At 42.4% G+C, this 25,189-nt stretch overlaps 1 protein-coding gene across 1 annotated transcript in view; it reads right to left on the bottom strand.

Annotated features, from left to right (window-relative positions):
* clybl (citrate lyase beta like) overlaps positions 1–25,189 on the bottom strand; it is a 73,373-nt gene that overhangs the window by 28,067 nt on the left and 20,117 nt on the right. Inside the window, exon 2 of the mRNA XM_036541382.1 lies at positions 10,444–10,645. Within this exon, the coding sequence (XP_036397275.1) occupies positions 10,444–10,645 (202 nt within the window). The remainder of the gene's footprint in view (positions 1–10,443; positions 10,646–25,189) is intronic.

The following is a 25,189-nucleotide window of genomic DNA, read 5'->3' as shown; positions in this document are numbered from 1 at the left end:
CCTCTAAAAAGGCCAACTCCTACACACGTTGAGAAGTTCACACTCTAGAATCCAGCAGAGTGAGGAAAAAAATACATATTTCTATTCTAAAGACTATCCTGAAATAATACCTTAATCATTAAAACTGTCATAAGTATACAGATATAGGTACACACCTACATGCATAGGCCTTACATGCGTATGTCAGTGCATGGCTGGCTGGCTGGCTGCCTGCATGTGTGTGATGGTCTGTCTAAGAGTGCATATGTGTCTGTGTGCATGTGTTTGTCTTTGTGTGCACATCACAGCGTGAACTAGTACCGTAACAGCCCATTGGGAAGTCTTGTCACACAGGACATGCTGGTGTGGTCCCTGAAAATGGAGAGAACCTGCTCTAATAAGAGTCACTCAGTGACCTGCAGTGGAACTGCAGTTAGAGGTAGGGAGCAGGCTATCTGTGGGTGCAAGATCTTTCCAAGGTTGCCATCTCCTGGACACGACACATTGAAGGGTGACAAGCTGAGGATTTAGGATATGATATTGCTCCAGTTTTCTGTTTGTACAGTCACGCATGTGAAATGTTTACAGCCTCATTCTAAGTCCCACAAGTAAAAAGCACAAAAATCATATTCAGTCTTGAGTGCACATTCTACTGTGAGGCTTATCAACAGACATCATCTTCAGGCAATGTGGTTTTGTGGGTAAAGAATTGGGTTTGTAACCAGAGGGTTGGAGGCTCAATTCCAAGGTGGCTGTTGTATCTCTGAGTAAGGTGAATTGTTTCTATAAATGTATAATATGTGGGTAAGAGGGTCTGCCAAGTAAATGGATAATGATCATAACAGTACCTACCACAGCAGTTAAAAGGAGTCCAATGGGCTAACACCAAGCGCAAAATACATTTTTGACATGTTCATAGAAAATGCTCACATCTCTGCCTGGGGATCGGCTTCTCTCAGTGCAACACAACCCTTTGCCACCTTCTTTGTAGCTGATGTCTCTTTTACTGCAGTATCTCTCACCCCTCCCTCAGAGAACATTCCAGAACCATAATACAATCTGTGGTCTACAGCGGTGCACATATCAAACAGCGGTGCGGGCGCTCAGAGTGCCAAGGAAAACAGGGCTCTGAAACTCGATAATGAGAGCTGGGGAAGGCGGTCTCTTTTCTCTGCACTTCAGCGTTTTGTGATACGTTTGCCTGCCTTGAACTCTGGGTGCACGGCAGATCGTGACGTGCCCCTTTCAGGATGAGGTTATCTGGTGCTGACGCCTGGGCCATCACAGACACACTCTTTAGCTGTGACCCCATGGCCACCTACAGGACCACCAACAACAATGCCTGCCACTGAATGAGGGAGAGAGCCAGTGGGCTCTCCTATAATGTGAAAACCTAAAAAGAAAAATGTTTTTTTTTCTGCCAGATGGGTGGCTTTGGTATAAACATATTGGTTACTGTTAGTAATGTGCTTGCTTATTTATTCACTGTATTCTGCATATCTTCTGATGCTCGGTTACGTTGCCCTACATAGGGATGTCTGCCAAATCAATAGAAACCAACTAACAACCAACCACCACCAATAAACCCTGCACAAGAAACCACTGCTAACTGCCGCAATGACAAACTCCAACAAAACCAACCACCAGCCACCACACGACCAAATCCAGGAGCTGGAGGACACTCCCAACTCCCCATGCATACAAACTTAGTGGCGAGTGAACCTCTGAAGAGAAGCAGGCTCAGTTAGCCAGCAGGATGACTCTTCCCCTTCCCATGGGGCTGTCTTCCCTGGAACGGAAAGCAGCTCCACACACAGCGGGATTTGAGATGGTAAAAAAATCGGTTTATTCACAACTGATTGACAGGAGATGTTTTTACACAAACATGTTTGAAACATAACTGTCATATTCCCTTGTTACCTGACTAAAACACCATGCTTCATGAAACAGTGACTCTGAGCTGCGGGCATCACCATGCCAGATCTGTCATTTTTTAATACACTTGTGAAAGCTGGGCAACCATTTAAAAATACATTAGTTTGGAGTGCTTGCAGTCAGACTGTGCGTAAGATTCTTTAAGCCTGATTCACCCATTAAAGGTTTCGCTAACACCTGCTCCTGGGGCCTTTATACTGTAAAAACCTGCATGCTGCTTTAATTGGTGGAATTGACTTGGAGGTATTCATATTTAAATAAACGGACTCAGAGAGCCCTTAAAAATTAATTGCAGGATGGCCAAAACCACCTACAGCTCAGCTTTTCCCAGGGATTAAACTCCCATAAAATGCACAAAGTTGTTTCCTCTGGCTGTTCTGTGCTACCATGGCTTGCAGCACCAAGCCCACCTCTTGTCTTGGCCCTTTGACAGTAGATGTCTGCTTCTACTCACACCCTTAGGATGTGGTGTTTCTGTTGCAGAGAGAAACACTGACATTTCATATTCATCCACCTCCTTTCATTTCAGCAATAAAGAACAACCAACACTGCATGGCACTGAGTGTCACAAAACCTACAACTGCCTGGGAGAATACAATCTGAGGAAGAACTCCTCTCGACAGAGAATACACATTAGGAGACAAAGAAAATAAAGCCCCTGTTGTTCCGTTAATATATCAGAGCATCATGAAAAGAAAACACTCACTAAACAGAATGCAGAGCCCCAAGTACATAAAGTGAGGGGCCCGCCCGCTCATGCAAAGTTCGCATCCTAAAATGTCCTACTCATTTTTATTAATAACCTGGGCTCAGCACAAAGAGTCTTGTTACTAAACATGATTAATGCAAATTTTTCAAGTGTATTTTCATCAGAAATGAATCCTTATAGGAAAATTTCTGTGCGTGTGAAATATTTTTGTTCTTAGACTGTTAAAAAACACATTTTAGGTCTGCTTTAAAAGGAATTATTTGGCAAAACATGACATCTGACACATTCTTTTTTTTCAAAGTGCTCTATATCCATTCTTGAGATGAAATGGAACTTTAACCTGCTCCCGTGTCAAACAGGAGATGCAACTTGTCTTATAAAAGCTAGTTGTAGGGCTACAATTAAAATATTTCACCGTTGACCCCCTTTGCTTCATCTATACACCTATAACCTTAAAGAATTTTTTTTTTTAATAATTATTTGTGTGGACAGGCCTATCACCTTCAATTACCTCCCAATCTTGAGTAAAGGTAGAGTAGATGCAAAGTGGATATACTGTATAGCATTTTTGTAAAAACAAACAACAACAAAAACAGTTGTAATTTAATTAGTCCACATCGTATCAGATTGAATAAATGTAAGAGCACAGGTCACTAAATTATGTGAATTTTAAATGGTTAATTTCAACTATCACGTAAGTAAAGCAAAGGATATATTGTGTTTTGGAATGAAATAATTGGTTTACTTCAATACTAAATTTCTCATTCCAAAAACAACAAAAAGTGGGTGTGTCAGCATGTAAAACAAGCATGCCCAGTGATTTGCTATTGAGATGAAAATGACAGCGTATCACTGTATTTTTCATTAGAAACCCACAACAAAAAGACAAAAGTAGTAACATTTTTAAATAGCCGAAATAATTTTGGCCCTCCAGCTTTTCCGCAGCCTATTTTCTGGCCACCCGCTCCAGTAAAAATGAATCCTGATCTGCCAGATATTATGTGGGGTTCTGTGGGTCCTGTGGGATTCCCACGGATATGCAGGCCTCTAGAACAGGTCTAAGATGTAGTCATGAGATACCCCAGTACACAGCCTGTTGGGAAAAGTCTTTCTCAGCAACCAATCCAATGAAAACATCATCTGTGGTCTCTGCCTTATAAAGCTATAAGGAAAGGTCAAACTATGCTCCTTGATGTGGATGCAGGTTTTTTGCACCAACTACTTCTCTCACGTACTCAATTAAACAAATTTACTAAAATATCCTTTATGTTTTGCAAATAATCAATATTCCAAGGGACGATTCCAACACATGCTTGTTACTCCAGAAACACTTTATGACATATATGTTTTTTTCAAGCATGAAGGTGTGAATGCTAACATTCAATGATAACTGGACCAGTTAAAGAAGGATATTACCAGTAGATCAGAACAAAAATGAGTGCATTTTGTCCTCCAGTCCTTCAGGAATTTAGCTTGACATCATTATTACAAATGTAACTGGTAAATTACCCAGAATTCTGAATTGATCACTCTCAATATAGGGATGCCAGAATCCAGTGCAGCACTTGTCCAAAAATGAGATGAATGCATCAACCTATATTTTCTTAGTCAGAAAATGAATAAAACGCTTATGGGTTAATGGTGAATTTCCTATATTTGGTGCAGTTAATGGAAGTCTTTGATGCAGAACAATTTCATCGCAGCACCCAGACCCATGTAATTTTGCAGGGAACCGAAACCCAGCAAAACTTCAAAGGCACTGCTGTGTTTAATGATACAGATGCTGGATTTTCGCTAGAGACGGCTTCTCATTTTCTCTGCGTTACCGAGCGAAACTGCGCTCAGGGGAAATCTCGGGGACATGTTCCCAGGGCTCACCAACAGACTCCATGGCCTGGGGATTGCCCTTTTCTTTCCGGACATATCTAATCCTAAAAGAGCATGAGGCTCTTCAGCAGCTTTGAGCACTTATGGCTGCCTGCAGGCACTCAGCAGATTTCACCATTTAAAGACACATAATGCTCCAAACCTTTATAATTCTCAATCACAGTAACATACACATAGCTCTGCCCAATACACCATCTATATGAGACACCACAAGACTTCTTTATGAAATGAGTAATTCAGTAATTGGCAGTGACTAATGGATGTGAAAACCAAGTGGTAATGTTTCCTTTAGAATTTTCCACAAACACCCAAAGACTGAACACAGTAAAGCCTTGTAGACACATTCCTGGAGTTATGCTCCGTGCTTTATGAATTTCTTGCAGGGCAGCATAACTGACCAGCGGGCAGCACCATATGGCACGGAAATCTTTGCAGAGTCCTGAGGTGGTGACTCATACGACCCCCTGATTTCAAAACTCGTGTGGTGTGTCTGCTCCCACTCCAGAATGCTGCAGTGGCTCAGTTGTACGCCACGTCAGGTTCACTGGCAGCCCAATTCTGACTTTCATAAATCGTGTTTAGGTATGAATCTGCTCCCTTTATAAAGGTGTGAGCAACATGTAACCTTTCAGCCTTTTGCAGATTAGAGGACAACAACAAGAAATTGACTGGCCATGAGAGAGTAGTCGTCATGGTATTTCGCATCTTTGATTTCATGAGGAATTCCCAAGCTGACTGCTGCGTGCTCGGTATTCTTGTAGGAAGGCATAACCGTCAGCCTGCAAACAGATGATCTATTTACTTTGTGAGGCATTTACACACATGGTTGCACTCATTACCGTCTCTGTGCTACAGGCATCTCTCATCCTTCAGGCTGCTGAAACACTACAGCATCAACACTGGACCGCAACACTCTCTAATTGTGGTCAAGCAGCTTGCCATTGCTTTGCAACAGCTAGGCCTACATCCATTACTATAGCTCCAGCTTAGCCCCCCCCCCCCCCCCCAGTGCCACTGCGTCACCGCGCAGCTGGGCGCAGGCCTCCTGCTGACCGCCCGGCGTCAGCTTCACCCCTGCTGGACGGTGCGCCATACGTGATAGCGGCATGACACCAGCCACGTTTGCGGGCCCTGCGCCGGGCAGACGGGTCCATTTGTCCATGTCATCGGGGGCTGGAGAGCGTTTTCCGCGCGGATGGCTCGGATTTCCGTGCGTATCTCTTGGCAGCTCGGTCAGCGACTGCTCTGCAGTGCGGCGCTCCCGCTGCGCTCAGCGCACAGGACCACGGCCTGCCCGCTTTGTGCTTCTCCTGTTTCCGCCGGTCTGAGGCGGTTTCATTCGAACGGTTCTGTGGTTCCCCTTCTCGCTGGCACGCTCCTCAGGCTTTTGCTGACATTACGGTGTAGCCGCTCAGGCATTTGGCTTATTACTGTTAGTACTGAGCTTCTGAACCAGACTTCTGTGTTTCATTGACATTGATTTAAGGTTCTGTGAAGATGCTTAGACTGCAGTTAATAAAATATGTACTGCATTTCTGTCACAATTAGGGTACTGATAAATATTATAATAATAAAATTGTATTGAATGAGCTGAATGATTGACGCTAAGCCAATATTTGATTTTTTGCCTCATATATTCTAAGTGTATTCTAAAAGCAAAAATGTAATGGTTACATTATAACTTCTAAATATCCAAATATTTTAGTGAATATTTATTCAACCAGATGTATCTATTTGCACTTCTTGTGTAATGGCTATTTGTAAAATACCGATGATACTGTCTAATCTCTTTGCATGGTGTCCTATCTAAATAACTCTGTGGGCAGTGTTGTGGTAGTCTGTTTCCTTTATTTCATTCTTAAATTACCATGGTATGTTGCAATATACATACAACTGCTGCCACCAGCAGGACATTACAGAACAATTCAAAAAATGCACCATACACACACACACACACACACACACACACACACATGCACACCATGCTCACACGTATGCATACACACACCCACACACAAATTTACCCATGCCTCAAATTTACCTAACTGCTAATTTCAGGAAATTCATATGCTTGCCTAAGGAACTCTAAATCCATTCACATTATACACAGAATGATATCATGATATCATAAGGACACATATCATGAGGATGCTGGCTATCCTGCCTTCTGACTGCACTTCTACTTCAGACCAAAAAAAACACAGGTAAGTGAAGCTGACTGTACAATACTGTTCTATAATCACTTATAACCATATGGTCTCCTCCTGACATCCTGCATTTCCCATGCACATCCTGCCTACATCCTCCACACATCCAGCCTAATCTCTTCCTCTGCAGATGGTTGTATGTGTTTGTGCAATTAACAGAATGAGTGGATATTCAGCACATAGTCACTAATAAATAATGTGATAATGAACAGTATTTGACCATCAACCAAAGGGGAAAAAAATGACATGAAATGATGTCCACGTGATGACTGCAGGAATAAAAAAAAAAAAAAAAAACATCACAGTGCAGTGTGAACATCTCCTAGAGCATCATGGGATCTGGTTGCGTGCAGGGCACGCGGGATGCAGGAGAGGTCGGGGAATTCAATTTCAGCTTTTTTCCCCTCAGCCATCAAGGTGCATCGCCAGACCTGTCGCTAATAAACTTGTTACCGTGTGCTGGTTCGCGTGCTGTGGGGATTGGGGCTGGGGGGCAGAGAGCAGGGGCGCACCTCTCTGACAGCTGTCAGCCACTACCACCACCTGCAGGAGAGCGGATCAGATGACACCCGGAGGGCCAGATCACGCAGCACACAGGATGCGCATGGCACTGCTGCAGGGGTGGGCGGGCGGCGAAAAGCAGCACAGCAAAAAATAAAGGAAAAGATGCAGATTGTTTTTGCCCGCGCTCCTTGGCGGGAGGACTCGGTCGAGGGCCGACTGTCCTGGCCAGGCTCTGGGAGCTCGAAAAAATGATCAAATCGGCAAAGGAAAACAACATCCGTCCACTTTCACACTCCAGTGGAAGAGGTGGTCCCTCACGGCGGGGCTGCGTAGTCTTGCCATCTGGAGAATAAATCGAGTGTGAAGTACAGTATAGTTTGGGACCGCGCTCCGTGGCGGCGGCTCAGCGGTTAGTTCATTAGTTCCAAACTTCCAGGGATTAGGAGCACATCCATTCTGGAGAAGCGGAGAGGGGAGGCAGACAGGGAGCACAGCTCCAACGGGGAACGTGACAAGCCAGGCGGGGACTGCGGGGCACGTTACCGCTAAATAAATAAATAAACAGATAAACACTCTCCTCCTCTAGAGAAACGGATTAGACAGGTGTAGCAGGCATCGCTGCTGCGGTGGAGTCCCCCCCCCCCCCCCCTCCCCTAATCCACACGCTCTGTGTTTATACAGATATTATCATATGTGTAAAGGTGTTAGCGCGGTGCCTCCCCCCGGTCGGCCCGGGTTGAGGGTGACAGTTAGCGGTTTCTGGACAGCACTCGTGCCGTCTGTCACAGGGCACTGGGCTGGCACAGGCTGGCGGAGTGGACTGAGTCACAGCGCTGCTGTCACTGCAAACACAGTCACAGGAAGGACCGCGGAGTCCTGACAGCAGACGCACAGTCAGTTCTGAGAGGCAGACATCTATAACGTCTGCTTATACTATTGCTTGTAACAGACTTCTTTATCAAAAGGATTTTTTTCACATTTTTAGAATGTAGTTTTGATGTTCCAGATTTTTGGAACACAACATATACCATGTCTCAAAAATTAAATTGGACCCCTTTCTTTTTTATGGCAACCAGCTCCAAAGTAACTTATGAGGTAAGAAATAAATCAAAAATGCAACCAATCTGCTATCGGTGGCATGCATTTCCTTTTTGCCTTTCCCATAAAAATGTAACAAATATACAATAAACATCAAAATTGCCAAAGGTGAACAGCAGATTTTTATATTAGTCTGTCGGTCAACACAAAGGTCATTATCTGGGTAGAGTCATTCAGTGGGGCAGGGAAATAAAAAGGCCTTTTTACACAAATGAACAGACTCCTATGCATCTGCAACTACCACAATGGAGAACACAGTTTGAGAGAGTGTGGCCAGGGAGAGAACGGCTGAGGAGAAGGTGAGTTTTATTATTGGGCTAATGACGAACATTTATATTGCATGCTACCAATTAATGACCAATAACTAACGGATCACAGGTTTTGGCATAGGTTGCCTCACTGTGTTTCACAGATGGTTTTTAAAACGGACTAAATCCTGTGCTTGTGACTGCTCATGATTTCCTCACAATACGATGGCCCATGGTTTACTATTCATATGTACAGGAAAAAAAAGCAAAAAAAAAAAAAAAAAGTAATGGGATTATTTTCTGGGCCTGATAAAGAGTAGTGCTTCCTCACTACACTACAACATGATTTTTTGCAGGGTGAACCATTAGCATGCTTATCTGTGAGGTCGAGGCTCACATTAATTCTATCAGTCCAGACAGCGACACAGGCCTACACGGAAAGGCTGTTCTGTCTATTGAGGAAATGAAGGCCCTCTTCTAATGCCATTTTCCCCCCTCTTCAGATCACAGGCGCTTAATATTCCCCAGCAGGATAATCCTGTATAGGCAGAACCTGGCTGCTGAATGGACTGAAGGAGGGGGAAAAAAATCAACATTTACAATTATTTCTTGTAAGTGGTATTAGCACATAAAAAGGCGGACACTAATGCCGCGAAGCTTAAACTGAAATAAAGCTTAAACCAATATTAATCTTTAACCCTTCGGTAATTCTTTAGCGTTGTGAAATAACGTTGGGCCAGCTAATAAAAATGTCACACATACCTAGAATGCCAGTGTGTTGCTATTTTGAGATGTCTTGACTGATACTGTGAAGAAATCATCACAGCTGATTGCTGCTGTTAAGGTTCACATCCATCATAAGTAACATACAGCAGCCTGATGGGTCATTACAATCCTGTTACCCTTTCAGGTTTGTCATCTGCAAATAAAAACAAGGAGTGCTGAAAAACATTGTTCTCATCCGCCAGCATTTTTAAGTGGACACACTGTCACCACTCAAGGCTTTTCTTTGAACAGGAATGGCCTCCAGCAATATAAGCTACCTTTATTATCAAGCTTTTGTCACACGACTTTTTTCCCCTCAATCCCTTTCTCCAATCACAATTTCATGGAGAGGCAAGCAGGGCCAATTGCGAGGCGGTGTGGGCGGGTCGAGAATGCTTGTAGCCCAATGCATCTGCTCATGTCCTGCGGTTAGCTCAGTGTGACGCGGTCACCTCGTTTCAAGGGAATGTGAGAGGGGTTACTCATCCTTTTATTAAAAAAGATGGACAGTGTGGTCCTTTTAAGTGTCTGTCTTACAGAGATAATGTTTTATTGACTGTTTTATATCACCTGCTTTTTCAGTAAAATAAATAGATCATGTAGACTTCAAAATGCACAGCGCAGAATATTTACATTACATTCATTACATTACATTCATTTAGCAGACGCTCTTATCCAGAGGGAGTTCCAACACAAAAGAACACAAGTGTATCCATTCAGGTTGAATGAATTTACATTACATTACATTATTGGCATTTAGCAGATGCTCTTATCCATAGCAACTTACATAGGTTACAATTTTTTACATGTTAGCCATTTATACAGCTGGATATTTACTGAGGCAGTTCTGGGTTAAGTACCTTCCCCAAGGGCACAACAACAGTGCCCCACCAGGGAACTGAACCAGGAACCTTTCAGTCCTGCTCCTTACCACTATACTACACTGCAGTTGAATGAATATTTGCATATTTGCATTCTCTCATACAATCTACATACATTAAAAAGACACTCACAGATAAAGCAGCACGGTATAGAGTCAAATGGAAGCAAAGACGTCTGGTGTATTGCAGTATACCGCCACATGACTGGCTGTCAGGCAGGTCGCTCTTACCTTCTTGTTGAGAGCCACTCCGTCTTCACAGTCCAGCACGGCGCAGTCCACGTCCAGGGAGGTCAGCTTGCGCAGCTTCCGCTCGTCGTTGCCGGGGACGTAGAGCACGGCTCGCCGGGGCACGTACCTCAGCGTGTGCTGGAAGCGGCAGCCGCCATGACGCCACGGCCTTGCCACACATGCCAGCCGCAGAGCCTCGCCCCTGTGAGATGCGAGCACAGACATACCACAGCCCGTCAGACACAGGCAAAAGCACACCACCGGAACCCTGGACTAGGTGTAGAAGTAGACACCTCATACTAAAACTTGAGAGGGCACGTGATTTATTAACTTGTTGTACTTCTCTTCAGAAATCACACAAGGAACATTGGAATTGGAAGTCATGCCATCTGCAACGGTATGGGTTGGTAAGGTATACCACACACCTATAAAGTACTGAGAGTCATTACAATACACAGCAACATGGCTTCTGTCCATACTCGGGTTAATGATCAGTGTTCAGCTTAACCCTACTGAGTCAGCTATACTTTTAAATTAGACTACAGTTGAATACCAAGTTATCCACAATATTGTTTCTTTATCATTTCCTAATGAAATAATGAAATGCAGAGAGATGAATATTGGCTGAGCTTGCAGATACTGTTTTTGTCATTTGCTTTGAATGCAGCATCAGCTGCCTCCCACAAAAGAAATCTCAAGCTTTATAATCAGGAATGCAGCAAGTGAAAGTGTTCCCCACCTCATCAAGTCTTTAGCTCAGGGGAAAAATTTGTTTTCCTTTCAGATCCTTGCCCAGGTAGAAAGCAGTGGTGACCTGTGCTTTGAAACACTATCACTGACTACATCAGAGACAATCACTCTCCCCTCATTTCACTGCAACCAGCACAATCAGGTGAAAACGTCTACAACCAGGCAGGGGGTGTGAGAGAGAGAGAACGAGTTCTGGCCCCACAATATATTTTAAGTTTCTAAGTACAAATAATCAGCACAAAACTTCCAACTAAACTCCTATGCTAGTGACAGCTGACAACTTCAAATCTTCACAAAACAGTAGAACTGCAAGGCAGTATTTTTCCACTTTAGCTGGATAACACCACATGGAAATATCAAGAGTAGAGAAACTAACAGTGTACAGCTTTTGAGAGAGAGATAGAGGTAGATCAGTCAGAGAGAGAGAGAGAGAGAGAAAGGGAGAGAGAAAGGAGCCCCACGAAATAATTAAAGTTTGGACAACACAACACAGCACTTTCCACTAATTGCGCTTGGAAGTAAATGTGTGGCTGTTGCAAACGGTGGCACAGGCTTGTACAAACAGGAGCGGCCCAATGCAAAGCCAAGAATCTTGTTCGTGAGTGTTGCCTAATGAAAGCGCTCTTACAAACCCTTTTATTGATTCAACTGCCTAGAACACATTTCATCACACATGCTAATAATCGCAGTTATGGCCTTCACATTTTAATTATTTTTTCTGTCTGTTGGATTGCTCAAACAATTAGCACTAATGAATGGCTGGAATCACTGGGATCATATATATCTAATTACAATCAGGAACAGTTCTCGCCTGCCTGCACAATTCAATGCCCCTGGGAGGGATAATATTTGTTGATTGTGTTGCTTTTCTGCTCAGAGAAGGGGAGAAGAATAGGGAGGAGAGGGGGACACAGCACTCTGTTAAAAGGGGGTGTAGAATTCTCTTTTCTGTCTTTTGTTCTCCAAAGGAGCTAAAGTCACTTAAATAGGCGCTTAATCCTGTCCTCCACGCTTACAATTGCCTTCCAGTATCAATCAGGCATAATATGAACTAAGATGATGCAGCTATATTGTGCAATTAAAAGCAATTCAGGTAGTTATGGCTCGGAGCACTTTGCGGGGGCCATGTACAGTGTCTCCGTGGGGATTCCGAATGCCGTGGTGTTTAAATCTGGTCAGTAACAATATCTCCTGAGGGGGAGAGGGCGGGATATGCAAACCCCTCTCCTGGTGTGGACTGTGAAATAGAGAAAGGGGGGAGGGACTTGCCATCACTTGAGGGACAAAAAACCTACAGTGCTCATATTGATGGGTAAAACAAAAAAAAAAGCAAACAGCAAAATTAGGGGGAAGGAGGTGGAGGTCGTGGGGGGGATGGCCATGCACGGCTGTGGGGGTAGTTAAAAAAAAAGCCATTTTAAGTGGCCACTTGAAAGGCAAATCAATTACATTGTAAGGAGGAGGCTTACGAGAAGATGGCATTGGTAATTAAAGAAGAGATTTGGTGAAAAAGGCAAGGAAAATGGCAGCCCTTGTTGCAGAATCAGAGGTATGGTGGGGTGTGGCCTGATGGTGAACATTCTCTCTTCTTATTGGCTTTTTCAGCTCTGCAGAGGTCTTGCTTAACAGAGACCTTGGCTGCTAACAGGGACCAATGTGAGTTTGCCATTGCATGTCTAATAGAGGGAAGAATTTGGACCAAAAAGTAAACCTGTGCATGTTTCTCTGACAGGTTTGACAAGTAGACACTGCAGCCACTTTGAGGGTTGATAACCTCCACAGTGTGTTGAAGGAATTTACCAACAGGGTATTGCTGTGCACTCCACAGTGAGAAGCCAGGCTCTGGTATTCAAACATTCCAGGTACTGTTCTCTGGCTGCAACTGAGCAAATAGTAGAAATTGAAAGTGGAACATCAGATAAATGGACCTGGTTCAAGGCCTGACTCTTTCGAGCCATGTGCCACCACTAGCAACAGAAACGATACCCTCGTCATTCCCATCCTACTTGTGACAGCTGCCCACCAGCAAGAACAGAACCAACAGCATGAACACGAAGTTCAAGAAGAATGTAGGAAGAGCAGACAAGCTCAAGCTTTGCCAAATTTAACCTCACCGCAGAAGGGAAGAGAGAAGACAAGCACACAGAGGCAGGCCTTGACATCCAAGCCACAGCCATTTCTCTTGGCTGCTGGGCTACAGAGGGTTTTCATTTTCAGCCTCAACAAATTGCTAGTAAGTTTTATCATAGTGAGTTACGAACATGGCTTAAATGGATAAGGAAAAGCGCAGCTAAGAAGCCAAATCAGTTTTGCATTATCTTTGCTGCGTAATATCATTTAGAGTTCAGAAATGCGTGGTTGCTAACAATAAGGAACTGAAGAAGTACAAAACAATTCCAGTTTACAGATACAAAAGCAAAAACACAAAGTTGAGAAAACAGATTCACTGCAGTAGCCTGGCCATAGTAGTGTCATTTTTAAACCTTCTATCTGAAGAACAGCAATACATTAAACCCCACTACAGAGAAAAAAACAGTGACATGCATATCCAACTGCATCATTCTGGCAAAGGATTTGAGCCCAGACTTTCTTTTGACTCAGAGGTCCGTTCCCAAAGTTTCTGGAAGAGGCTAATTGATGAGCAAACCAGATATCCAGCCTTTATTTCTTAAATAAAGCCAGGTTCTCCCAAGCTTCAGTCTGTAGCTGCAGTCCTACCAATGCATCCACAATATTCCAGACCACATCTAGGCTTTCTGCCTGGAGTTTTCTTACTTCCTTCATTATTGGGGCTTGTACTCCTACTGTCCTAATCGATTGCTTTTCCACATACCATACAGCCTAGATTGACAGCCCTCTCTATGATCCATGAAACCCTGGTGACAGAGTTAGTGTCACATCCTCCCAGCTTACAGTATGCGAGGTTGTGGCTCCCACTCAAGGCTCATTTACCAGAGAGCGATACAATGAAAGTGAAATTGCTACACTTTGCAGCTTCCATAAAGCATACAGTATCTACATCACTGCTTCATAGAAACCTCAGACTCTAAAAGAGAATCAATATCTTTGATTTCAGGAGTTATTTTAAATGATAACAAAGCTGTTAAGATTTGGCATGGATGTTAGATACCATGTTTCTTGAGAGAGAATCGTCAATAGCACACTGCAGTCTATCCAGAAGGCAACATTAAGGGATCTTCCCACATCCAGTCTGACACAAAGATGCCAACATCTAATTTAAAGGAAAACAGTAGGCTAGATTTCATGCAGTCGCCACATATACTTAAACAAAAAAAAATTAACTTTCAAAGAGTCAGATAATCACACGGTTAAAACAAAACAGTCATATTTTCAAGCAAAACTACTGTACCAGTAAGAAAAGTTTCAATCAATGAGCATAAACTTTTCCTTATATTACTTATTCAGTAAGTAATAAAGTAATAATTCAGTAACAAATATACTTTTCATCTGGTGTTACTCATATCAGACAACACAAACACTATTAGCAAATGGTAACAAAAATGGCAGATATTAACTGTGAAATACTTTTTCCCCATTAAAACAAACCAGACTGGGTTCAATAAAACCAAGCAGCATAACCTAAATGTTACTGGCACATTACAGTAGCACTGGAATCACAAGGAGAAAATCTTTAATTAATACATACCGTACTTGAGAGTTCTGCAATCTGGGTTCCCTTTTTCACCATCTGTTTGATATTTCCCTGCCATTAAACAATGATATATGTTTTATAACTTTTATAGTCCCTCAAGTACATAATATTTCTACAGTTTTTTCTCTTGAAAGCTTACCATAATATGAGGCAGCATGTATACATTATTGGCTATAATGCAGTAACGCTGTGCACACTGTCAGAGGATTTACTGGTAGGACTTCAAGAGACGGCCCAGTGTTTCTGTGTATTAGCGGTTTTATATGCAGCTGCATGGGACTGGTTCTCATTAAGAAAAGTGGTCCTAGGCCCTGGCTTATGCACAACGCTGACTCCCCATAGAAGGAAGAGGAAAAAATCAGGATCAATGCTTTCCTCCCTCAGATAAACTCAATGTTTCTAGCAGGCCTGGGCAGAAAACGTTTCCGATAGCTGTGAGCAACCACCATGTGTGGAAGCATGACATTGCTAATAAATGGGAAACCCTATGATAAAAAACAAGAGTTTTAACGTAAAAGGTTCACAGTGAAAGGTTTTTCACTTTTTGATGAATGTCACAGATTTTTTCCTCCCTTTTGACTCTTTTATTGATTTAAAATTAAAGCAAATATACTGCTTACCTCATTCTTCTTGAAAGAATCCTGCACAACAACTTTGTCGCATCTTTATAAGCACAACATACTCATTAATAAACACTTCTAAGTCACATAGACAACCCATAAAATTCTTTATTATTCAATGCTTATGAAGTTGTTTTTCTGAAATGCTCAAGAATATAATTCTTATGTAGGACCCTCCAAAAACATGTTGTCCAGTATACAGTCAGTCCCACAGTAAAAACTGTTACTGTGATTTGCTGTGTTTCATAGATCAGGTAGATCTTGTGAAATAGAATGGGTTGATGCTGTTGCTATTGTCAGTATTCATATTGTTTGATTAGCAGGTAACTGTATTACAGATGACTCACATAGCTGACTTATCATCCATTTAATAAGCTGGATATTTAATGCTGAAAAACCGGTTAAGTACCTGGTTCATGGGCACGACGTCAATGCACCGAGACTGAACAACTACAGTAATATAAACTTGGCATTATGCAGATTTTTCAAGTCATATTCAAATCACAAATGAAAACGGCATTCAGTCATCATTTACAGTCTACATGTAGGAGACTATGTTTCAACAACCCCACAAAAATCCATTCGAGAATAGAGATGTGTGACTCTAAAAATCATATTGTTCATTCAGGAGATTCAATTAAATGGGATCACTTCTAATAAAGTCCTTCACAAAAATCTTAACTGAATTGCACAGATTCAGTATGGTCCCATCTGAGCTCCTCTCTCCCAACTAATGTAAACACTGCCAACTGTGCTCCTCTCAATATGCAGATTTTACAATTATTTCCAGAGCTGTGTCTAAAATGCACAACATTTAAGATTTGTGTTTCTGCTCTCTGGTAATCAGCTTCTTTTTAATATGCAAAGTACTTCCAGGGTTGACCACGTTTAAGCTTTTAAATTAAATAAAGAAATAAATAAATAAAGATGAATAAGGAGGAAAATCAATGCCATGATGCCTAAACAAGTCTCCCCATCCCCCACAAAGGAGATGGGGAAAAAAAATCAAAATGGTCAAAAGTCACTGATATTTATCTCGTTTTTTTTTTTAATCTCTTCTCTTATACTTCCGCATCTGTGAAATGGCGGCAAGAGCAATGCTAACGAAAGCTAATTCTCAGCATGAGGCTGCATTTCTATTTAAACCTTGGGTCTGAAGACACAAGGAGCTGGAGGGGAAAATGAGCAGAAATGAACTGGGGGGGCACAAAGGAAAAGCTGGGCAGCTAATCAGAGAGTGTTTCTGACTCCGTGCAGTGCCCCGATGAATGATCCAATCCCCTCCAAATAAGATCAGCTGGTGGCGACTGACCCCACCAACAACATCTCAAGGGCTGCACAAGGGCCGCTTGTTCCCCCTCTACTCCACCCGGCCTCATTAGGGCGGATTTTACGCCTTAATCTGCACAATGAGGATGAAGTCATACCAGTTATCTTCAGCAGGCAATGCATCTCGCTACCTGTAATCCTTTTCAAATACTTGCGCTTTCTCTCTGTACTGACAATCTTCATGAACAATGCGCTAACAAGTCAAAAGTAAAAGGACCCGACTTTAATGCCTAGCTGCTTATGGCCATAGTCCACAACACTTTCAGCTGTCAGACATTAAACTCTTTCTCTCTCCCCCCCCCCCCCCCCCCCCCCCCACCACCACCACAGCCCTGTTCTTCCCCCCAAATAGGGAGACGTCTATATCTTAGGTGCTGGGAGAAGCCACAGAAGTGAAAACCAGGAGGCTAATTTGCTATGAAGTTAAACTCTAACAGGCCCTTACCAACAAATTGTGCAAGGCATCACAGCTGTGCACTAATAAAGAGTGGCAGAAATTAACATTTTTGATTTGTAATCTTAAAATGCTTCACGAAGCCTATCATTTGGCTTCTGTATTTTTTTACATCAAAATTTTTTTACAAAATCACATGACAGGTAAGATGACAGGAAAAAAAATGAGATTTCTGTGTTTTAATTTTTCCTTCTCAACAAGCTGAGAAAGACGGGAAAAAAAATCAAAAAGGGGGAACAAGTGTTGAGGAGGGCACGGGGGTTAGCTTCAGACTTAGCATTTTTATTGACTCCGGGAAAACAAAATAACGGGGCATATTAAGAGTGTGCATTCGGCAATAGACATTCAAGTCTTTGGAGCCCCATTGTAGTGTTCTGAAGAGAATAGAAAGAAACCCCACTGGCCAAAATCCAGTGGAACATCCCCACAACAGGGCACAACTGTTCCCTTATGCATGACCGGGGGGGAGATGAAAGACAAGATGGACTTCTGAGGTACAGCGGAAGACAAAGGCAACAAAAGTGCTGATCATGAGGGAATGACACGACTCGTTGCAGCGGAGGGGCGCGGAGAAAAGGGCCCCAGACAATGCCGCTCGCGGCCAAAGTGACGCAAGGGAGAATTGAAAAATCTACACAAGAAGCCCCCCGATCCCACCCCACCCCAACCCCGCCCTGCACTCCAAAAACCCACACGGAACCTCTCGCCTGTCGGCCGTGTGGCTGTAAACACTAGGAGTAAAGCTGGCGGGGTGGGGGGGACGGGGGAGGCCCACGTCATGCCAACAGATTCGCACCAAACGGTTTTTGTCACCCGTTTTATGTTTCACTGTCCAGATCAGCCAACTTTCTTTTGAAGTCTCCAGATATTCTTGTAGATACCTTTTAACTGCAATGAAATATGCCAATATACACATACACGTTTTCTCACACTGAGATACATTTTTGAAATGACTGAGACGAGTGGAAAAATGAACAGTGAGCCTTGTTTGCCCATTATCATTCTGAAAACCTCCAGGCTCTGTGAATAATACCCTCCTCATCTCTAGTATTTTGTTTCAGCTAAAGCCATCTTTCATAATTTACAAGAGGCAGTGTGTGCTGCCCATTCTAATTGCTGGGAATACCTCATTTACAGTATAATCATGTCACCTACAAAGATGGGGAATTTAAATGAAGGCAGCGGGGCCACAGGAGGTGAGGGACTGAGATTTGTTTGACATGTATTTATCAAATCTATCCATTAAAAGACATTACACAAACACACACACACACACAAATCACTGCATGCATGTATACATTCATGTATCATATATATTTGCATAAATAAACATACACACACACACAAATGGATGTAAACGCATAGTCAACAGGCTTAGTATAATACCAATACAAACAACGCATGGACATACTGTACAATCAAGCTGTTTTTCAGGATTAGCACAGTGCCCCACTGATAATGAGCAGACATTTACAACTGATCACTTCTTTGTTTCCCCAGGCGCCAACTGACCGGCTTGACAGTGAAGGATACTGTACTGCAGTCGTCTGACTGCTCGCCCCTTGTCCGAAACTTTCTCAGTAGCTCGGCTCAAACCAAGTGGCCATTATTCAGCCGCCACTGCAGCTAACGAATGGACAAACGCAGCAGGTAATTGATTTGTGGAGAGGCGAGAATTAAAATGGAGTTCAGCATCAATAATGATGTCCTGACAAAGGTAGCCCACATAAAATGTAAAACGATAGCCTGCAGCTAGGACGTCATCAAAGAAGAGCAATTCCCGTAAAGGGCTGGCCCACTCTCCACCGCTCTGCATCTCTTTAGGCTCTTTCTCTTGGTAATGCTGTCAGTTAAACTGACAGGAACCATTATGGAAGCCGCTCGTCAATTCGCCTTCGTAAAACCAGTTGTAAACCAGTAAACAGGAGACTTATATGGCTTCATTAACAGGGGAACTCTAAATCACGACACAGGGCGCTTGGTTCTCGTGGTCCTCTCTCACTCCTGACGTCCAGGCTGGACTAAAGACCAGACAGTCCAGGCTTTACAATGCAGACCTCAGAAAGGGAGGATCTCAAAGAACACCACACAACTCAAGTATCTGAAGATACTTTAGCCTGTAGAAAAGCACATTTTTGTAGTTCAGTTTCAAATTTATAACTAATGAACGGATTTTAAAAATCTCACACCCTACAAAGGCTGTTTGCAAAGGCACAAGTAATAGTTACAATAAATAACTTCCAATATGTTATTATTGTCTGTGCATAAGAGTGTGACAATAACAGAAGCTGTAGCGATACAGTACGGTAATCCCAATCATATTATCCCCTCGCAACCCACCCCATCTGCCTTGCTTTGTTTAATATGTCTGTTAGCAGTGCAACCATTCAAAAGATCAGCATTCCTACATTCTATTAAGAAAATGCTAGTACTTTTGCATCTGGAAAAGGTACTAGGGATAGGACTTTATTTTCAGAATGGAAAAGACCACGGTGACAGTCTCTATGCCTGTCAGTAATGGGAAGTACTGAGAGGGGCATGGGATAAACAGGTGGTTTTTATGTTTTGTTTACATCCTCCATGGGCACAGTAGCTACAGCACAATGCCTGTTTCTGTTCATAATGACAGGTGAATCTGGTAATACTGTATGTCTTTGCTGATCCCCCCGCTACATTATTATTTTAGTACTACAACTTCTGTACTTAATTTAAATATCGGTAACATATGGCTAGCTCCATCTTGCTAGGGATCCAAAAAATTGAGTTATTATATTGAGTTAATGACAAGATCCCTTGCAACATTATTTTCACAACTTTGCTAGCTAAATAACTAGAAATAAACCATAGCTTGGCTATGATGATAGGGTACATCTGCTAGGAAACATTATCTGCAAGTGAAATAATACATACAACCAGGCAGTTCGACAAACAGGAGTGAAAACAAAATCAGGTCCCCATACTAATATGTTAGTATTGATAGACAGGTGTGGTATTTTCACAGAAAAGACTGCTTTTTTACTTTTAAATATATTTTTTGGATTAAGAAATGATTTAAACGTATGATTATGGTGCAATTCCTACCTAATTCTTGATTACAGAGCAGTATTTGTGAGCTGTTATATGGAAGTAAAATTGTGACTCAGACTGACAAATTTGTATCTGAAAAACAATGAGATGAGTTAGTATCCAACCAGGAAAAAACAGAAATGATAGGGCATGATTCTGAGAGATTTCATCAGCCTAGTATGTTTCACATCCAGACTAAATCCATCCAGGCATCTATAATTTAACTTTACAAATACCATTGACTCAATGAGCACTTAGTAAGATCAAGGCAATGGTAAAAACTCCTCGAGATTCTATTTTAAATACTTTTTTTTTTTTTACTTTTCCCCAGAGAATTAATTAATTTCTATCATCAATAAAGTATAGCTGTAGAATGATTACAAGTGAGGTAAAACAGTGACAATTCTTCCAAAGAAAAGCCCTGGGTGCCCTTTAAGACTAGATTAACCCGTTGAAAGAGAACACAGACGGAGTGCTAATGAGACGCCTTCAGTAACAGTGAGGCCTGGCCCGGCACTTACAACTGATAACGCCCTGCTTGCCTTTTCATCAGCTTCACAATATGGAGTCAAGTGCTCGGCCGCATTCAGCAATGATTATTTGTCATATTAATTAAGCCATGTTCGCTTTGCCTATAGCAGGGAAACAATGTGACAAAAAGGATAAAATATAAAGAAAACGTCCTCTCTTTGAGTTTTAAGCGAAAGGGGGGGGAAAAGGGAGGAGAGGGGAAAAAAAATCAGTCATTATCAAAAGTACTGTTACGGTGCAATTATTTAACGGTTAACAGCACAGAACAAGACAAAAAAGGCAGTGGCGGGCAGACAGATGGAGACTGCATCTGTGGAACAATCCACCTCTTCGCAATGCAAGAGCTTGGCTCTATCTGATTTTTATTTATTTCATGCAAATGTATTTAGACATTTCATAAGATGGCACCAAGGTTGCGGCATGTCGAATATCTTTGTGAGTCTGCACCAGATATTCCCGTTATTGTCAGTAACCAGCGGTACTGGGCATGGGAGAGAAGAACAGCCTCAGCAGAATAATGGTGTTGGAACTTTTCTGAAATAGGTAAAAGCTTACTGGACTGTGCTATGCTCTTTGTCTGTCCCTATTCTTCCATTACATGTTCCACAGTGTTTCCCACACATTTTTCCCCCATTGAGTCTTTGAACCAGCGTCCTGTGATTTGAAATCCTGCTTCAAAGCTTTGTGCAGCTAAAAATCCTGTCCCGCTACTTCTATACCGTACCTCTTGAAAGTAGGACGTATTGGCAAGTTAGCCATTAAATTCGTTTTGTTCACATCCACAAACTTCAGAAATGTATAATATTCGGATAAATTGTATACTCTGGTGTTAACTTACTTTGATGACAAAGTATCTTAAACATTGTTTTTCCTGAGACTCCCTGAGAAGCCTGAGAAGTTGACAGACCAAAGAGAAAATGTTAAAAGTATGTGTGTCTTAATTATATACATTATATTAAAAACTGTACACAAACCAAACACATACGGTAAGGTAAAAAAAAAAAAAAACACAATGCAAGTAACTTGAAAGAAGAAGAAGACTAGACAAGAAAACAATTCTGCTTGTGACAATATATTACCCACCTCTTCGGCCCTAATGTTCACATAAACACTGGCAGCTCTCGGGATGTATAAAGGTCACCCACTGTTGACCCTTAAGGAGAAACTGACACAGGCATTCAATTAAGTTAAACAATGAGGTAAAGAGAGCTTTAAACTCACTGAAAGACCAAAAAAAAAAAAAAACCCTTCACAGCGACCTGAAACTGGCGGGTCAGCTTATCAAAAGAGGCTCAAATGTGGCAAATTTTAGAATGGAAGCTTTTAAAATTCTCGCACAAGATATTTTTTCTTGCATTGTAAACTGGAAGTTGGTAGAATTATACTGCCCTGGTTGAGGATTACAGTCTGTAGGGACTAGAATGTGGTTTCCTTTGTGACAATGTGAGCTGCATTCTTAATGATTTGTGATGTATCTGCAATAGACAAAATGCCTTGACAAAAAATGAATCACAATCTCCTTGCTGGAATGACACTTTGAACACATGCCCACATCCAAGTTATATCTTTTTTGGCAGTACTTTATTGTTTGGAGGAAAAGAAAGAAAGACGTGACTGCAAGTGAAGCAGAATGAAATACAATCCTCAGGAAACAGACAATTATATGCTTGTGAAAGACTCACAACACTATCAGAAAACACTTTGCCAATGACTGAAAAGCATAATATTACAAACTGTAAACCTATAAATTACAGTCATCTGCTGTTAGGTCATGAATGTGCATCAGGGTCTCTGTGAGGGCATGTACCATGTTACAGTGCTGGTAAGTACCCAAGAGAGGTGAAGACAGGTTTCCTTTCTCTTTCAGAGTATAAGAGCTTCCTCTTTAGATGAGTAAGACAGGCAGCAATCAGTGCTGAGGGATCAGTGTTTATGTCAAGCTAGTTCTCTGGAAGTGAGAAGGCCACTTTTCACTGTGACAAACCAATGTCTACCCCTCTCCTCATACCACACACACAAGAATGCATGCACGCACAGACACACGCACACCATACATGCACACATATGAATCAAGGGGTCGCTCATACAGACCCACATAATCATGTGCACGCGCATGCGCACACACAGACACACACAAAGGGAGTCTCTCCCAAAAACAGCTATGGCTGGTAGTTTCTGTTTTCCCTTTTCCACTTCACGCTCATTTGGAACACTTGGTTCTGTTACTGCTGTGTGCACTGTAATTCTCCCTGTGGTGTCCAGGTTGTTCTTTGTCAAACTTCTACTGAATTAAAGCAGTGGAGAGGGTGCAGTGCTTTTCTACAAGAAGCTCATCTCTTCCACCTCAGGTCCAGGGCAGCTCAAATTTATCTCTACAAAACCATATAGGCACATGTGGGGAGATGGGGAATTTAAAACATCTGTCCACCACACAGCAAAATATTTCACCCTTTGCTAATTTCACTTTTTATTCCCCTAGCACCAATTACATACCTTCTGTTTGGTAGAGTTTGATGTTCTCAATGAACACCCTTTCAAAATAGCTGCATAAACACATACATCACATATAGTCTCCATGGAAATAGGCTAAGTGATATTATGTGATGATATGATATGATATTATGATATTACTACCCAAAGATGTTTCATTATAAGAAGAAAAGAAGTCATAATGTTTGACCATGAAATCCTTCGGAAGGACACTGTGAGTTCCATCGGCCAGGCTGGTTCCACTGCCACACGATAACGATCGTCTACAGTACAGCCGAGACCCACAGCTTTGGGCGCTGAGGTCAGCGAGGCTCGCATCTCAAGCCACGGCACACACATCAGAGCGAGGCCTGCACTGACTGCCGGTCAGCCTGCAGGCCAAATCAGTCACACCATGCACAGGTTTACGCGCCTGCTAATAGAGGCTGCTGCAATATGAGGCACTGGGTCTCTGTAAGGCACAGGACAGTGGGGAATCTACAGCAGGTATAACAGGAGGGCCTCAGTTTGCTGATGCTCTGTGCTGAGTGATGGTAGGGCAGACAGTATCCCTCTGCAGATGAGCTTAGGGTGTTCTGACAGATGGGTGTGATGGAGACACTTAGTGGGGACCCAATTAAATGAAGAGACTGAGGTTGGACTTAAAAAGGAAAACAAATGACAAGCGGCAGCCCTGTTGATCTTGTTTTCTTTCCAAGTGACATGCTTGTGTGCAAAAACTGAACAGTCCTCTTCCTTTGGATGCAATTCCTCTTAATTAAGGGCTCCCTTTTCCTTGAAATCTGATCATTTCCCTTGTTAGTTTACTGTGCCCTCCAGTGGAAGTACTGACTTACTGCAGTGTTTTGCACACAAACAATAAGGGTGAGAACAATTTCACCTTACATCATCAAAACCCTAGATACTGTCAACTACAGACATATGTCAAATTACAAAAATGTGCAAACAACATGTCTGTAAGGCATGAGCAAATGGATAGCACACGGTTCTCTTTAGATTGATCTCAAGATTTGCAATGTGATTTTGGTTTGGGGACAATAACAGATCAACAGGAACAAACACACTGGTGCTTGATTTACAGTAATGTTAAATGGAGTGGAACTCATCTAGAGAATATTTCAATAGCGGGAAGAGCCAGGAAAGTTTTCTGTCAGTGGAAGATATGTCTTCTGATTTCATTTGGTGTGTGTGTGTGTGTGTGTGTGTGTGTGTGTGTGTGTGTGTGTGTGTGTGTGTGTGTGTGTGTGTGAGAGAGAGAGAGAGAGAAAGGACAGTTAGGACTTAGAGTGGAGTCCTTGCATAGTGAGTTTTCACTGACCTAAGTGCAGCACATCAGCTCTACAGACAGGGACTCTACAAGAGGAGGCCCCTAACAACACAAAACTTTCATTACCCACAGCAAATCAAGTTACAAGTGATTCATGCAATCCTGAAGGAACACAAACAACTTAGCCATACAAAAAAGGTGACATGAGAGTAAACAAACCAAAAAAAACTGTAAGACAATACAGTGAACTTTAGTAGCAGACAGAGTAGGACAGGTTTTACTCACACCCTCAAGCCACCCTCTGTATATTCAGTTAGTCAGAATACACCACTAGACACAAAGATTTCACCTTTTTCTCTTTTCACCATGCTTCTCAAGCAGCCCATATTTTGACACTGAGGTGTCTGGTGAACAAGAGACGTAGTGTGAATCGCATGTCCGCCGACTGTGATTGTCTCTGTTAATGAAGACAAGCTCAGGTAGGCAGTGAGTGCATGTTCCACACGACCCAGGGTGGGCATCGCACTGCCTTTAATCACATTTTCTTTATTCCCAATCTGTGTTAT

This window comes from Megalops cyprinoides, chromosome 11, assembly GCF_013368585.1.
Source record: "Megalops cyprinoides isolate fMegCyp1 chromosome 11, fMegCyp1.pri, whole genome shotgun sequence".
NCBI lineage: Eukaryota > Metazoa > Chordata > Actinopteri > Elopiformes > Megalopidae > Megalops > Megalops cyprinoides.
Note: the sequence above shows the minus strand (reverse complement) of the source record. Positions and strands in the feature narration are given on the sequence as shown.